This window comes from Portunus trituberculatus, chromosome 16 (genome assembly GCF_017591435.1).
Source record: "Portunus trituberculatus isolate SZX2019 chromosome 16, ASM1759143v1, whole genome shotgun sequence".
In the NCBI taxonomy this organism is placed as follows: Eukaryota; Metazoa; Arthropoda; class Malacostraca; order Decapoda; family Portunidae; genus Portunus; species Portunus trituberculatus.
The window spans coordinates 11,501,353-11,519,191 of NC_059270.1; the positions used below are offsets into that span (position 1 = coordinate 11,501,353).

Consider the following 17,839-nt stretch of genomic DNA (forward strand, 5'->3'; position numbering starts at 1 on the left):
CTGGTGATGAGAGACAAGAGTTGAAAATACTGTGATTCGTCAAGGTTTCAGTGTCCATTCCTCTGTTTTTTCAAGTTGTTTTTAATGTTATGTTACTTTTGTTTCCATTTTCAAATTACGATAGTTTAGTAAAGTTGTTGTTTTTTTGTTCATTGTAAGAAACGCCGTCATGTCTTAGAAAGTGGAAGTTACAGCTTTACCATTTAGAATTTGCAAGACATGTACAGTAAATAATTTTCGTCAGTTAGTACAGAGAGAAAAGGATTCATTTGCTAGTTTTATAAGAATGCGCTTATTGCAAACCCATGGTAACAGTAACGATGATGATGTTGATGGTGGTAGTGGTGGTGATATTACTAGAGTTAATAATAATAATGATAATAATAATAATGACAATGCATAGACGTACTTTATTTTACGTTTCCTACCTACTCTCCTCATTTTATTTATTTATTTTTTTTTTACCGAGTGTTGTTCTCGTCCTCCATTCTTGTCTCTTATAGCATTTTCATTCTTTCTCTCTCTTATACAACCCATCCTGTTTCTAGCTCCCCATTTTTGTTTTCTCATTCAATTTTTCCTTTCTCCTTTTCCATTATTCACGTAAACCGCATTTCGTTTTCTTTGAGTGTGTTATTTTACAACCACGAATACTATAACCTTATCCGGTGTTCCTTTGAAGAGACCACAACACAGTGAATGCAAATGGTTGGCCAGTATAGAGAATGAGAAGTGATTTGCTGCTGTGCGTCTCCCGTGATAAGAGTGATGGTCAAATTTGTAAAAAAGAAAAAGATAGAGAAGGAGGTGAAAACAGACACATGTTACGAGGAGAGTATCTTAATTTACCCACTTGTATCTTCCCATAACACCTCTAACTTGTCGAAACCTCTCAGTATAGAAAAGATTAAGAAGTTCTCGACAATGATAAAAAAAAATATACGTACAACTTTAAATAGTACTGAAAATTAGAGTCAAGAAAACAACAACAGGATTTCTAAGTGGAAGGGTTGAGCGGTGATGTTCCAGTTCCCAGCCGGCGACCTCCATTAAAGCCTGTGTATATTTATGAGACCATTAACAAACAAATGACAGTAATTACCCTATGGAAAGTCTGGACCTTGGAGAGCGAAGAGGAGGAGGAGGAGGAGGAGGAGGAGGAGGTATATGAGTAACCAAACTATAACCACCAAATGCACTACTGCTCTCTCTCTCTCTCTCTCTCTCTCTCTCTCTCTCTCTCTCTCTCTCTCTCTCTCTCTCTCTCTCTCTCTCTGTCCATCCATCCATCTAGGTTACTGTCCCACTGTCTCTCCCAGCACTCTCTCTCTCTCTCTCTCTCTCTCTCTCTCTCTCTCTCTCTCTCTCTCTCTCTCACACACACACACACACACACACACACACACACACACACACACACACACACACACACACACACACACCTGAGCCACCCGGTAATACACCACCCACTCATGGAGGGATGGGTGGCGCGGGAAGGAAAGGCAAGGTGGTGGAATTATTGATGTGTGGGAAGGCGAGGGTGGGTGGTGTCGTCAGTGGGGAGGGTTCTGCTAGCCATGTGTTGTTGTGGATAAGTAGAGAGAGAAAAAAAGTGACGTTGTAAGGGCGGGAAAATGATAACGTAGGTGCTATGTGGGAAAAGGAGAAAGGAAAGAGAGAGAGAGAGAGAGAGAGAGAGAGAGAGAGAGAGAGAGAGAGAGTAAAAAGGATAAAGGGAGGGAAGGAATGTAAATGAAGAACAAAATGTATTACCAAATTTAAAGAAAGAATTGAAAGATAATAAAAATGAAGGAATGAGAAGCGAAAGGAGAAAAAGTGAATACAAAAGAGAAGTTGTGCAGAGAGAGAGAGAGAGAGAGAGAGAGAGAAAAGGTGTTAAAGTTTAGTAATGAATAGGGTTATTTCTCACAGACGGAAGGAGGATATGTAGGTCAATAAAGTGGTGAGGCCATAATGGACTTGTGTGAGCGGGAAATGAAGACAAATAGATCGATGAGGGAAAATGAGAACAGATGAAGAAGTGTGTGTGTGTCTTACCTGTAGGCAGAACACAAGTGAATAGAGAAATGACAGACAGACTAAATGAAGAAGGATATTTATTGTTGAAGTTACCGAAGAGAGAGAAAAAGAGAGAAAGAGAGAGAGAGAAAACAAACAAGGCTGGAAATCAATGAAGAAAAAAAGATAAAAATTAATATCTGTTTCATCATAAGGCAAGAGAAATAACACAGAGGAACACAAAAGGAGAAACAATCAAAGGGGAATTCTTACAAGGTTGTTTGTGAGGAGCTAATTAAGACGAGATGGAAGGAAAAAATAGAAGGAAAATAAGAAAATAGAAATGGCAGAAGTAGAAAATAACAGCTGGGTACTGGAGAGGAAAGACAAAGAAGAGTATAGTGTGGAAGGAAGAACAGGATTGGCGACACACACACACACACACACACACACACACACACAGAGAGAGACACACGCCGTGGGAATATTGATCAATCTTTCATTACTCGAGTGAAGCAAAATTTTCACCCCACCCCCTGATACACGCACTCTCTCTCTCTCTCTCTCTCTCTCTCTCTCTCTCTCTCTCTCTCTCTCTCTCTCTCTCTCTCTCTCTCTCTAGGCGGAGTCCACCAAACACGCAGGAAAGGAAAGCGACACAAGAAAACAATAAGAGGGTATCCACTGTCCAGCCTTTTATTTTCTTGTCATCCTGGTGAACCTTTGCGGGGAACCTGCCTGCAAGCACTCGTGTCGCAGTGCATGGTCGTCTTCATCGTCGTTGTTGTCGTTGCTGTTGTTGTTGCTGTTGTTGATGTTGATGCCGTGGTTTTCGTCTTCGTTATATTGAGGTGGTGGAGGTTGTGGAAGTTGTCGTCATCACTGTTGGTAGTGGTTATGGTGTCATTACTTTCAAGATACAGCTTCATTTCCCTTGTAGTATGTAAGTGAAGAGGTCGAAAATGATCACTGTTATCAGAGAGAGAGAGAGAGAGAGAGAGAGAGCAGGAAGTTAAGTCAAGCGAAAACTATATAGAGAAGAAAATCATAGTTTTGGTGAGGACTGCACACTACCAAGACTTCTTCGGGGAAATCACAAAGAAAAAAATATATATATATATATATATATATATATATATATATATATATATATATATATATATATATATATATATATATATATATATATAAATATAATCAGAAACTATAACAAAATTATTTCATTTCCTGTAGTGTAAAGAATCGACGTGTTTGCCGCAAGTCTAAAAAAAAACGTGAGCTTTTTCGAAGATTACTGATTGAACAGGAAAAAAAAACTTTTTATTTCAATTAAGAACCTAAAAAGTACTTAATATCTGAACAGCAGTGCCATAGAAAAGGCAAAATTAGGAAGTTCTGTATACAAAGTTGCTATGATGAACATTAAACTAAAGAACTTCAACTGTAAAAAGAAAGACAACTGCTGAAACTGAACAAATTGTAAAGAAAAAACAGAATAAAACTATGCCGCATGAAGGAAAAAAACATGATCATAATGGAAAGTTATGAAGCTTCGTAGCGCGTGCCGACTCGTTCCCGGAGCTGTGAGGGTTTGCTCTGCGGGTTTGAAGCTCCGACACCCTTCATCATGAGGCTCCGAGACTCCAGTGGCCGACACCGCCGCTCCTCCCTGTATGGCTACCCCTCGGTGAGTGAAGGGGGGCGGGGCGGAGAGAGGGAAGGGTGAGTGAGTGAGAGAGTAAAGGAAGGAAGACTGTGGTGAAACTGGAGAAGAAAAGGAAGTGATGAAGGAAGAAAGAAAGAAAGATATACTGTCTGAACTTTTCTTTAGTGTGTGTGTGTGTGTGTGTGTGTGTGTGTGTAATTTGTGTTTCTGTTTGCATGCCTCAAGTACGTGCTTCGTGTATATGTGCGCGATTGCAGGTGTGTGTGTGTGTGTGTGTGTGTGTGTGTGTGCTTCTTCCAGTCGCCCACCAGGAGGCAGCAACTCAGGTTCTGGAGGTAAGAGTATGATGAAGTGTGTGTGTGTGTGTGTGTGTGTTTGTCGTGCCACCTGCTGCGTGAGACTGTGACTGAGTCACCTGGGCCTCGTCCACTCACCTGGTGCGAGCACAGACAGCCAGGCAGGTGATTATTGGTAGGTAAAGTCTCATATAACTTAGCCACCCATTCCCTGAGGAACCCCAACATGTAGAAAACTGAAACTTCAGTGAAGTAATTCATAAGGTGATTGCTCTTTGGGGATTGCGAGAGTAAGAGAAAGCTCTATTTACTAATGTGACTTTTGATGACGCACAACACGTCGCGCAGCGTTTATGAGATAGTAACTTAATTGTTGTTGTTTTATTATGATCATATCGATAAAGTATGGATTTTTTTTTATTTTATTGCATGTATTTTTCTTGTGCAGTGAAGGATGTGTGTGCATTGTTTAGTGTAAGACATGTACATAATTTTACATGTTCAAGCAATACTGCTCACACAATGAAAAATTTAAGAACGTAAATCTTTGTCACTTTTAGTGTTTAATTTTACATGTATGGCGTATAGGGATGCAAGACAATGTTTTGTGAGACAATTTAGACTTGTGTTTGCTTCCTTCATGTAGTTTTGCTGGATTACGGACGAAAATCAAGACATAAAAGAAAGCTTAAACAAAAGCAAAGTCAAACCTTCACTGCATATTTGATATACACAATAAATACTCTACTCTGCAAGTTTAACACAACAAGTAACTTTCTTGAATGAACAGACAAAGAGATACAAAAGGAAGAAACAGAGAAAAAATAAAATTTAAACTTATGATAAATCAAAACACTTAAAACAAGAACATACATAACCAGAACTTTTCTCAAACTCATACGCACACAAACTTCTCCGTGGTGAAGAGGCAGAAACACAATGACAAAAAAAGAGAGGGATAAGAAAAACATAATGAACGTAATACAATAACTTTGAAGGTGATACAACGGGTCTCGCCTTTAGAGCGAGGGAGAAGAAAGCGAGAGGACGAAGGTGAATCATTCTTGGCCATTATCTCGAGACACGGCCAGTCATTAAAGAAGATAATTAGGGGACAATTAAGAAGAGGTGGTAATTATTATAGTTCCCCTTGCTGGTGAGTAAGTAGGGGAAGGGATGGGGAAGGAGATGGAGTACACTGGAGGAAGGGAAGGGAAAGGAGGGGAGTGAGAGAGGAAGAGGGTAGGTGATGAATTATGATGTGAAGATGTGAGATGAGGTGAGGGAGAGGTGAAGGAAAACCAGGAAAGATGCACGAGAACTGAATAGGAAAGAAAATTATAGCTTGAGATGAAGGAAGGGAAATAAGATGGTGAAGATTAAAAGGGAAAGGGAGAAGGGAAGCTAAATAAGGGAAGGAGAGAGAGAGAGAGAGAGAGAGAGATCCCGCTAACCACCCTCTCCTTGTTTTCTCCACACAGTCGACGTTGCTGCCCTCTGGTGGCTCAGTGGGAGGCATGCGGCCCAGGGTCAACAAGCTGCAAACTCTGGAGGCCAAGGTGAGTGTTACTGTTGTCATCACTGCTGTTATTGTTGCTCTTACTGATATTGATAGCTTAGTGGTTGCAAGAAAAGGAGGAGGAGGAGAAGGAAGACCAATAGGTAGAGGAGGAGAAAGAGGAGGATTTTTTTTTTTTTACGTCCTTTTTGTTGCTATAGATCAGACGCCCTTCTACATAAAAAATAGTAGTCGTCTTAGTAGTAGTAGTAGTAGTAGTAGTAGTAGTAGTTGAGAAAGTAATAGTAATCATCATAGAAGTAGCTAGAGAAGGAGGGAAGAAAAACAATAACAAGAATAACTAAAACAAGAGCAAAAACAAGAAGTGGTAATAGTTTTAGTGCAGAAGAAATATTTCGTTCTTTCAGTTAAAGCCAATATTTTTCTTTTGACTACATACCAATTTCCATGTTGGTTGAACTACCCTATATCTTAGAGCCACGTAGTGATCTGTATGATAACGTTCTCTGAGACACCATCATGAAGGCTTCTCTATGTAAATCGCATCAGAATAGAAAAAGAGGAAAAAATGCAGTACACAATTTTGTTTTACTTTTTTTTATCAATCTACTGTGTCCTGCATTTTTTTCCTATTATTAGCATTATCATTACTATTATTATCATTATTATGTTCGTTTTTTATGTGAAGAAGAGGATGTGGGAGGAATATAAACTCGGATGTGGCAGAGGTGGAGACGGCAGCAGCGGTGGCAGCGATGGTGGTGGTGTTGGTGTTGGTAGGAAGGGCTGTGGTGATGATTATAGCGATTACAAAGGTGGTTGCTGCCGTGGTGGAGGTGGGTGGTGCTTTTGGGTGTGTTCCTAAGTGTATGTACCAACTTGGAGACGGCGGAAGTGGTTTAGCTGTAGTAGAAGTAGTAGTAGTAGTAGTAGTAGTAATCATAGCAGTAGTAGTAGCTCTTGTTGTTGATGGTGCCGTTGGGTCATGATGAAGGACAAGAAGGAAGAGCACAAGGAGAGGAAGGAGAACAAAGAGACAGAGAAGAAGAAGGAGAAGAGATGAGTTATTGATGTGGGCGAGGCGTGAACCCACAAATATTCCCACAGTTCCATTTTTCGCTTAAATTTGAGGTTTTGCGGCAAATGACGTTGGTTATCGAAGTGGTTGTCACGCAGGCCAGCACGTTAGCGGCTCTCTTTACCCTTCTCTTCATCTCGTTTTCTTCCTTCTGTATTTTCTCTATTTCTTCTTTTTCTTTCCCCGGTGACTGCGCTTTCATTCTTCCTTAATTCTCCCCGTTCAATTCTTTCCTCTATATTTTTCTCTCCTTCTTTCTCCCAGATTACGTCTATGCCTCCCGACTTGGTGTTAAAATCCTCATTTTTTTTTCTTCTTTTTATTTTTTTTCTCCTTTCTTTTTCCACGTTAACGGTTCACCAAGCTTTCTCTTCCTTTCGTTTCCTTCTTCGAGACTTCTCTATCTTTTGCAAACTTCCTCCGTTTCTACTGGTTCCTTCTATTATTTTTTTCTTTTCTTTTTTTCGTTTTCTCATTTTTTTTTCGTTTTCTCATTTTTTTTAATTCTTTCTTTCTGTAGTTAATATTCTCTTTGATTTTATTTATTTCAGTACTAGGACTAGTAGGAGCAGTGGTAGTAGTAGTAGTAGTAGTAGTAGTAGTAGTAGTAGTAGTAGTAGTAGTAGTAGTAGTAATAGCAGTGGTAGTAGTAATAGAAATAATGTGTGTGTGTGTGTGTGTGTGTGTGTGTGTGTGTGTGTGTGTGTGTGTGTGTGGTGGGTGGGTGTGTGTGTGGGTGTGTCCAAGAGTGAGTATACATATTAAGATTGTATATGAGGTTAGAGAGAGAGAGAGAGAGAGAGAGAGAGAGAGAGAGAGAGAGAGAGAGAGAGAGAGAGAGAGAGAGAGAGAGAGAGAGAGAGAGAGACATTCGGCGAGTAGTGTATGCTCATGTAAGCGTTCGTGCGTGTACGTGTAAAGAGAACGTGTGTACTTACTTGCGGATCCTCCCGTCAGTCCAGTCCCATCACACGTACACAGTCCCATCACACGCACACAGTCCCATCACACACACAGTCCCATCAGATGCACACATACACAGTCCCATCACAAGCACACAGTCCCATCACACGCACAACAGTCCCATCACACGTATACAGTCCCATCATACACACACAGTCCCATCACACACACAGTCCCATCACACGCACAACAGTCCCATCACACGCATACATTCTCATCACACGCACACAGGTCTCATTAATCAGTTTGTTTTTGTTTTTTTCTGCCTCCTCCTTCATTGTTTATCTAATGTTTACAATATCTTTATCTTCTTTTATCTTATTTTCTCTATTCTGGCACCTATTTCTATTTATCAACTACTTCTTTATTATCCTCTTCTCTCTCTTCCACATCTTTTATTTATCTCTGTCTATTGTTTCTTTATTATTTTTCTTCACCTTTAGCTCTCTAACTTTATCTATTCTTCAGCTCCACCATGCTTACACTTTAGTATTCCTCCACTTTGATTTCACTTCTATTCTTCTACTTTATTCTACCATATTGTGTCTTCCGCATCTCTATGGTTATTTTAAACATCGTGTCAGGACGATTCTTTCCACATGGCTGTTTTCTCCTCTTTACCTTTTTTTATTATTTTCACGTGATATTGGTTAGCAAAATACGCATAGCTATTGAGGAGAATATCAATTTTTTTTTACCCTTGCCTAGAGTTCTTGTAAGCAAAAAATAGGAAGAGATAAAGAAATATGTATAGAATAGAAAACTTTCCAAAATGAAGACTTAATTCCGTATCGATTTCACGATGTTCCTGGCTCTCCAACATTCCAGTTCACGTCATAGGAGGGGGAGAAAAACATAAATACCCTGTTCTCCAACATTTTTAACCACCTTTGTAATACCTCTCGCTTCTCATGTCCAGCACAGCAGTAAGGTAACGTCCTGCACTGCGCGAAGACCTTGATATCTGAAATGCAAATGACAGATGTGATTTTGTTTGACTACCTTCAGATAATGAGACACAAGATTACATAGACACTCATATTGTTCTAGTAAAATTATAACTCAACTTTTCTACCAGACTATTTTGTTAAGGTTCAGAAAAAGTCTTAAGCTAATTGATGAAGTGTGTGATTGATTGTGTGAAGGGTCATCTGTACTCCATCCAACTACATCACAAGTGTCTCGAGCTAGTGTAGTCTTCCTCCTGGACATAACAACGAGTAATACTACATGCTTCCACCGACTTCCAATCAGCGGACATTCTCCAGTCTCACATACTCAGACGCTGTATTTCTTCTCCTACTTTCTTCTTTCTGCTATTTTCATGACTACTATTCTTCTGAAGCTGCTTATCACATGCGTGCCTCCCTTCTTCCCTTCCCTCCCTCACTCCCTGCCTCCCTGCCGCCCCGCCCACGCACACGTTTCGCTTGCACAACACGTTCAGCGATTCTTTCCTACTCATATTTAAGCAGCGATGTTACTGGCAATCTCTCGCTCACACTGCCTTTCATCATTTTCCTCCTCCTCCTCCTCCTCCTCCTCCTCCTTTTCTTCCTCACGACGTGGACTTTCAAGATGTCTGGTGTCTTGAAAACTAAATCGCCTTTATGCACGCCGCTGAAAATTTTCTCCGCATACACATTCATATTATTTACCATAGCATTATTTGTAAACCTTTATAATTCAAAAGTTAACCTAAGACTTCTATTTACTCCTGGCATGAAAATATGTTCTTGCTAGATAAACGTACATATATATTTAAAGGCGACATTTAAACCACCACTAGTAAATAAGTGACAAAAAAAATCCAATGAGAGAAATACTCTTCCACTTCAGCTCAGCATTAATCCATTGGAAGTATTGTGTTGTCAAGACGTGATAACCTCACAAGTTCCTACTGAATAAACACACAACAACACAACAACAGGATGTACTTCTTTTGCTTCTTCACCGATAGAACTTAACTTTTTTTTTCCCTCATTCCTAGTGAGTTTTCGTCTTTCGTTGTATGTTTTCTGCAGGATGAAGATTACCAGATCGTAGATTCGCGTCTTATCTTCTTCAATAACCCGAGGATAGCCTTGCGGTGTTTCCGAGCGATAATACATTTTGCTCAGGCTTCTCGTCAAACTTTTCAACTTTTGTTTCTGGTTTTTCTTAGTGTAGCTCACCTGCTTGTTAGTTTTCATGGTTAAGAAGAAAGGTTATCCCTATCATTCTTCCTCCTCCTCCTTTTCAGCCTCTTCCTCCTCCTTCACTAAGAGAGGAGGAGGAAAAGAGAAAGAGTAAGTGGTGAGCGTCTTTCGTCCATTCCTCCCGTGTTGCTCAAGTCTCTGGGAATCTGTTTTGCTGCGTGCTGATGAATGACACCGGCAAAGTTGTAAAGAATCTTATGTATTGGTGGTGGTCGCGTCTTTGTTCATGTTTCCTCTATTTTCTCTGTTTTCTTCTGTTCTCTCTTTGTTCGCTTTTTTTTTCTCTGTGTAGTTCTCTTTTTTCTCTTTTCTTACATTTCCTTTTTATTTCTCTTTCTTTTCTGTTTTCTTCTGCGTCCTCTTTTCTTTTTCCATTTCGCTGTTGTAGGCTTTGATTTTCTTTCTTGTATCTGTTTTTTTTTTCTCTTCTTCCTTATTATATGCTTTCCTTTTTTCTCATCACTGTTTCTATTTTCTATTTTTTTTCACTTCAATAACTTTTTTAATATTTCTTTTTATACGATTTCACTTGTTTCTATCCTGTTTCTATATTCTCGACTCCTTTCTCTTCTTTTCACTCTTCTGGCTTTTCTCTTCTCTTATCACCGTCTTCGCAGTTCCCTACTCATTTGTCTTTCTCTTCCTGGTTATATAATTTCCTTCTCTTTGTCTTCCGTGCCTCTGTGTTCCCTGGTCTTTTCTCTTCTCGTCTCTTCTCATTCCTTTGTTCTCGTCTCTTCTCCTTATCGTATTATCTTCGTGTAATTACAATTCTAATGGTATACAGGCTGGTTTGGTCCTTGAGATTTGCACGTGTGATAGTAAACAGCCCCATCCTATCTCTCTCTCTCTCTCTCTCTCTCTCTCTCTCTCTCTCTCTCTCTCTCTCTCTCTCTCTCTCTCTCTCTCTCTCTCTCTCTCTCTCTCTCTCTCTCTCTCTCTCTCTCTCTCTCTCTCTCTCTCTCTCTGTGTGTGTGTGTGTGTGTGTGTGTGTGTGTGTGTGTGTATATTTAAGTATATATGTATTTTTTTTACTGATAGTATTATAATTATTCACGCTTCTATTTACCCGAGTTTGGTACATAAGAGGGCCTCAACATGCGTTTATTGTCTCCTTAGAGGTTAATTAAAGGTTCATAATAGAGCCTTGGCCTATTGAACATTGGCTACATAACACCAACAAATATTAGTATGTAATGTATTGAATAGCCAATAAAATATATCAATATCAATATTTGTGTGTGTGTGTGTGTGTGTGTGTGTGTGTGTGTGTGTGTGTGTGTGTGTGTGTGTGTGTGTGTGTGTGTGTGTGTCGTTTAATATCTCAAAAAAAACTGTTATTTAAGTTACTTTTTCAGAATTTTGGCGAAGGAAATGAAAGAAAAATGTAACGAATTGATAAAAAGCATAGAAGGAAAAAAAAAAAGGGAAAATTATAAAAAAAAATTAAAAGAAAAAAATCTGTATTATTACACACACACACACACACACACACACACACACACACACACACACACACACACACACACACACACACACACACACACACACACACGACACATGGACGGACGGACGGACACAGACAGACAGACCAGACGCGGACAAATGCAAGTGGAAGTAAACTAATTAACTGAACCGAAGACAAAAACAAAAAATAAAACACCAAAAGAGATAAAAAAAAAAAAAAGAGAAAAGATCAAATGTAATTCACGAAGAGAGGAAAATTAGAGAAGACAATGGCGCAAGGTGAAATAGAGTGGAAGGAAACTGTAAGTGGAAGTGAAGTGAAGTGAAGTGAAGTGAATGGTGTGAGGTGTTGCTGCCCCGCTTCAGGTTAATTAGGAGACGCTCACAGGTGGGAACTTGAGAGAGAGAGAGAGAGAGAGAGAGAGAGAGAGATTTTGTTTTTCTAGTTGTAAATCTGCCTTTCTCTCTCTCTCTCTCTCTCTCTCTCTCTCTCTCTCTCTCTCTCTCTCTCTCTCTCTCTCTCTCTCGTTATCTTTTTAATTTTACCTACTCTCATTGGCTTTTATTCTCCTCCTCCTCCCCCTCCTCCTCCTCCTCCTCCTCCTCGAGTCATTCAAGAATCATAATTATTGCATCCTATCTTATCTTGGGTTCTTGCTCTGGTTCTTTTTTGTTTTGTTCTGGTTATTCTTGTTTTTGTCCTTGTTCTCATCTTTTCTCATCCTTTAACTTATTTCTATTTTTCTTTTTCATTGATAATATTTTGATCATTGGTACTGTAAATATGTTCGGCAGTCAGAGATACTCGTACATACAAGACGTGGAAAACTTTGGGTATCATTTTAAATTAAGGTAAAGTCAGGGGGGGAAGAATAAGGAGAGACGAATCTTGTCTTTAAGTAATATAATTTGTGATTTCATATGCTTTTTAGTAAGTTTAAATGATAACAGAAATAACGCTGAGAATTAAAAGAAAAAACGCATTCACTATTAATTACAGTTTGACGCTTGATACTTCACTGGAGTAATTCTATATAATTTCAAAAAGCTAGAATGGAATGCAGGGATGTGAGGTTTGGGTAACTGCGTACTTCATTCCAGATGCGGTCGCTGGTTTCATGTTCTTTTTTTTCAGAATTACAATACAAATTTGCCACAGATCATTTGTGTCACATTCAGGGAAAATCCATTGAAGTCAAAAAGAAATACACACGTATGCTAATCAGATATTGCAATAACTTCACATAACTTAAGCACGGACGTTAAAGGGCAGTGGCGGGAAACACGTAGTCCAGTGAAGTCTGGTCCTTTCCCTCAGTTCTTAGGCGACGCGGTGGTCCAGGCTATTGACCTCAACCTAAAACACAAGGTCATCTGTTACATCATCCCCCGGTTACCCAAATTACTGTCCATAGGCATCATGTTCGGTAACCCTTGCCAGCCGTCCCAGCAGGCTTCAATCTATGCAGCTGACGGATGATGGGTGGGGAGAACGAGAGGTAAACTTATTGTGTATATCGTAAAAGTCTCGTGCTTTAAAACACTCTGAACTATTTCCCGAAGTTACATGATTGGTCGGATTCTCATAGATGTTTTTTTTTTCCTATTGGTGATGCAAACTCGTTCCTAAATCTTTGCTAGACTGTCCCTAGAATCATGAAAACATCGCTCAAAGTTCCATTAGTGAAAAGAAAGTAGTATTGATAAGACATAAGTCGGTATTCTGAAGCGCTTTGCTCTCTCATCACGACTATTAAAAAAAAAAATAATAATGGTTGGGTTTTCAAGGGTTTTTCCGGTTAATAATGTAGAAATCGTATCAGTCCATCACTAGACTTAAAAAAAAAAAAAGCCACTTTCACTGCTACAATAACCCTTCTTTAACTTTCCTAGCACTGAAAAAAGTTGTTTGCATAGAGACATCAAACAGGAGAGAGAGTAAAAAAAAAGTCGATGAAGTCTGTTATACGCTTAAGAAATACTTTTTGAGACCTTAACACACAAAAAAGTTTCAAATATGTTATAGATACTGAAGAGGGCGATAAAAGTCTATGTAATTTCATATAGTCTTTTGAAAGCAGTCGGTATGCATGCAGAGATATTGCAGTATATGGTCCTCAGAACGTTTAACCTCTTCAGTATCGAGATGCAGTTTTAACATGAGTTTTGGATGTGATTCGGCAATTTTACTGGACGTCAGATGGTTAATGGCCTGAGTCTTCACTATTTTAATCCCCACGTAAGTTTCTGAAGCTGTGTAAAATCACCAAATAGTAAACAGAATAAATATGAAAACATGTCCTGGCATTGAAAGGGTTAAGAATGTGATCTCATGCAGGAATAGTGGAAATTGACGATGGCATTTGCGAATATGTGAATAGCGTGGCCAAGAATTTCAGGAAACACGACACACGAAAAAAAAAAAAAAAAGTAGAGAAGGGTGAAGTGTTTGGAAGAGCAAAGTTCAATGGATAGATGACCACATACTCGTACCTTTCCTCGCCGCCAGCTATCTTGAAGAATAACTAGTAATTTAACTGGATTAAGAAAAAATGAGGGTGCTCTTCGGAAAATTACACGGTTAGCCACATTCGTCTTGGGGAAGTGTCTCGTCTCCTCCCTTTTCCCACCTTAATCCTCCTCCTCTTCTTCCTCCTCCTCTTCAGGGCGTCAGGTGGAGCTGCTGGGAGGGAGGAGTGGGTGTCATTGTTCTATTGTCGTTGGCGCGGCGAGGTGTGTTAGTGAAAGGTCCGTGGTGGCGAGGCGGGAAGCACAGGGTGGGGGTCCTCAAGCTTATGTAGGCAGGAGACGGTTTGCCGCGGGGCGTGAATGACGGGATGTGCTAGTGAAAAGGTAGTGATAGTGTTAGGGTGTTTCTAGTAGTAGTAGTAGTAGTAGTAGTAGTAGTAGTAGTAGTAGTAGTAGTAGTAGTAGTAGTAGTAGTAGTAGTAGTGATAGTAGTAGTAGTAGTAGTAGTAGTAGTAGTAGTAGTAGTAGTAGTAGTAGTAGTAGTATTAGTAGCAGTAGTAGTAGTATGAATAACTTCTTTATTAAGCTTCAGCAATCAATTTTTTTCATATAATATAAAACTTGCATACGAATTAACACTGGACAGATGCCGTTCATATACATAAACTATACTCTATTTAGTGAATTTAACAGAACAACATTTTACTTGATTCTTTACTACGCACCTCACTCACTTTTGCCTATTTTTGTTGCTGTTATTCGAAATGTAAAAGTAATGCAAACAAACGAACAACAAACTTCTATTCTATTACATTACGTATATATTTAATCATGCTTCACCAAAATTACAACACGAGTTTCCTATTCTTAGATACACTTTCCCATTCAGTGTTTACAAAGCCCACTACAAGTAATTTCGTTAAAATAAATGACATTAGATTAAAAGTTATTTTTTAGTTGATATACGACTATTTTCCTTCCGCAGTGAAATGAGACTAATGAACAACGAACTGCTATGATCACAAAAAAATAAACGGCACACGATGTAGAAATAGACACACACACACACACACACACACACACACACACACACAATACAAAGTGACACAAGTAAATCAGGTGATCTCAGAGTGAAAGGGTGAAGGCGAGAGATAAGAAAGCGAGGGTAAATAAACACGGTGAGGTGAAGCCATAATGTGTTTCCCGCCGCCGCCACCCATCACACACACACTGACGTCACTCCGCACACACCACTCGGCGCCACCCATTGTGCTGCGTCCGTGGAGTGGTACGTGGGATGCAGATTTCCACTTTTTGCAGCAAATGGTGTGTGTGTGTGTGTGTGTTGCTGAAGGCTGGGAGCGCGTCATATTTCGACACATATTTACTGAAAGGGCTTCGCATCCGTTCTATGAGGTCGTTGCAGAGAAATGTACGTACATGGTAAAAAGAACAGAAAATATGTGGGGCAGAGTAAGTCACATAGAAGTGTCACATGCAGTAATACATGGCACATCAAAAACTGGCATTTCATTTTAATTTAAGCAAACAGTTTTTGGGTGCCAAGCTGATCTAACCTCATACACAGTATAATATTTTTGTAATTTACCATTGACGGCATTTATTGGAATATTTTTTCCTTGTTTCCTTTTCTTCAGTGACACTTTTTACTTTGAAATTTTTCCTCGCTCATAATTTTTTTTAAGTAATCTGCGAGACATGCGCACGTAATCTTCATTCCTTGCCTCAAATGATAAGTAGCACATCGATGTCAACACAGTTTTCTCTTACATTCTCAGGTATATAACCACTCAGGAATAAAACTTAATTAACATTCCTCAGTTTGATCAGATGCAGTAGGTACACTCAGCCAATCTGTGCTGGTGTGAACCACTGAACCGAATGATTCATGTGCTATGTAAGTCCTTGATTGACCTTGGATGGAGTGTCTTCAAAGTTTATTCAAATGTGGTTGAAATTCAGCATACAATAATGAAATAAACCACAGACAGCAGCAGCAAAAAGGTGATGTTCATTTATCTTACTACCTGTTATTATATTTTCGTTCAGTAAATCGTCTAGCAACATTCAAACAAGCCATGTTGTCTTTAGGTGTCAAAACGTCAAGTCAGGTCACCATTATCTCGCCTTATTGTAGTAGAATTATTCTGTCGTTCTAAGAGTGCTGACAGTTGTAAAAGCACACAAAATTTCATCCAGAAAAGTATATCGAAAAACAAGTGAATTCATTGCTGGAGGAATGAATAATAAACAAACATCTTGATAATATTCTTATATAAACTCGCAACGTACCCAATTATCCAGCAACTCTGTGTGCGACTGTCTGTGTTCATCACGGGTGTGCATGCAGACGAATATGGGTATCAGGTTACCGAAGTAGTAGTAGTAGTAGAAGTGGTAGATAGTGTACATATACTTCATGTTCACAATTCCGGAAAAGCACGAAAACAAGAACTAGCTTATAATCATTCTCTCCATCTCTCTATTCTTTCCTCCAATCCTGCCCTATTCCTTTTTCTCGCTCATTTACTCCCATTTACGGAACCAGCACTGAAGTGGGCCTTTTTTTTTTTAATATTTTGTTGCCCTTGGTTGGCTTCTCTCCTGCATTAAGAAAAAAAAATCCCGCTCCTTCTCTATTTTTGCTCTCGTGTGATCTATTTTACTCTTGAGTCGTTCTGTCTTTTTTCGAATCCCTTTCTCTTCCAATCCCTTTCTCCTCGCTCACGCAATGGCAGCGTAAATGGTCTTGTGGGTGAGCGGAGAGACGGATCACGCGCCGCTGACTGGCACTCAATTCCTCTGGCAAGCTGCGGTGATAAGATCTTGGTCTGGCTGTCCTCTTTGAGCTGGAGACAAAAGAAAACCAGCGCGAGAAAGGGATCATTCAAACAACGGAAAAGAAAAGGGAAAGTGCATTCTTGGTGGGGTTCTCTCTCTCTCTCTCTCTCTCTCTCTCTCTCTCTCTCTCTCTCTCTCTCTCTCTCTCTCTCTCTCTCTCTCTCTGACTCGAAGATCAAGGGAGGAGATGACAGTTCTTTCTTTCCATTTCCCCAAAAATAAAGACGCGTGTGTGCAGCCATCTCTCTGTCTGTCGGTGTGTCTGTCTGTTCGTGTGTTCGTTTGTGCTCACTTTACACGCACGTCAGGTCTTGCAACACACACACACACACACACACACACACACACACACACATCACACTTACTTACTTATATTGAGTTACACATTGCACGCACGCACCTCCACACACACACACACACACACACACACACACACACACGTAATCTGAAGTGCTGGTATGAAATGGGAAGCTGTCACATTTTACAAGATTACGTAGTGAATATAAACGACTCCATGTGAGAAAAGTTGTAACGTTTATCTCGAAGCTACTAATCTGCGGTGCGTGCGGCGGGGAAGAGCTTGTCCCTCCCGCGTGAGCTGCATGCACTCAACAGTTTGGTAAGAGTAGTAAGGGGAGTCGCTGAGGAGTCCTTTTATCTTTCCACCTCACGACTTGTTGGACGGACAGGAGAGTGGAGATGCAGCAAAAAATTAATTCAACTAGAAGCGAGTTTTCTTTACTTTTTTTTCTTTCTCTCTCTCTCTATCTCTCGCGCACCTCAGACAACCAGCCAGAACCGTGTGTTGCTTTTTGCCCCCTCCGTGGACTTTTAATGGTGCGTGGCGTGGCGTGGCGTGGGTGTTCCCGTCTTGTTGATTAGTGGATCTCATTAATCATCTCCAGGCTGTTCGTATCGTATTGTACGTATATGGATCACTCGCATTGCCTTATTAGATCTTGGATTTGGAAAAAATAAATTAATGCAGTAAGTCTATTTTAAGATACATTTAATTCACTTAACTAATTTTACTACCTGGGAAGAAAAATGGAGGAACGAATGTCACTGTTGTCATGTTTTACAACACTTACAACCTAAACTGATGCTTCAACCTCGTGTATGATGAAGTAAAGGAAAACGAAGACAAGAGTTGAGCAAATTCTAAATCACATCGTTCGCATTGATGCCAAGGCGATGAAGAGATTGTGAACTGCATTGCACAATTTTATCCTTTCCTTTTTTCCTTCCTTGTCATTCTACTCAATTATCCTTCCTTTATTCATTAGTGTTATCCTATGCTTT

The 17,839-nt window shown here is 39.7% G+C and overlaps 1 protein-coding gene across 2 annotated transcripts in view; it reads left to right on the forward strand.

Annotated features, from left to right (window-relative positions):
- LOC123504488 overlaps positions 1-17,839 on the forward strand; it is a 166,348-nt gene that overhangs the window by 125,822 nt on the left and 22,687 nt on the right. Inside the window, exons 2-3 of one of the 2 annotated variants that reach the window (XM_045255040.1) lie at positions 3,253-3,706; positions 5,463-5,540. In XM_045255040.1, coding sequence (XP_045110975.1) covers positions 3,647-3,706; positions 5,463-5,540 — 138 coding nt within the window. In that variant the 5' untranslated portion in view covers positions 3,253-3,646. The remainder of the gene's footprint in view (positions 1-3,252; positions 3,707-5,462; positions 5,541-17,839) is intronic. The other variant, XM_045255039.1, reaches the window with a different exon arrangement.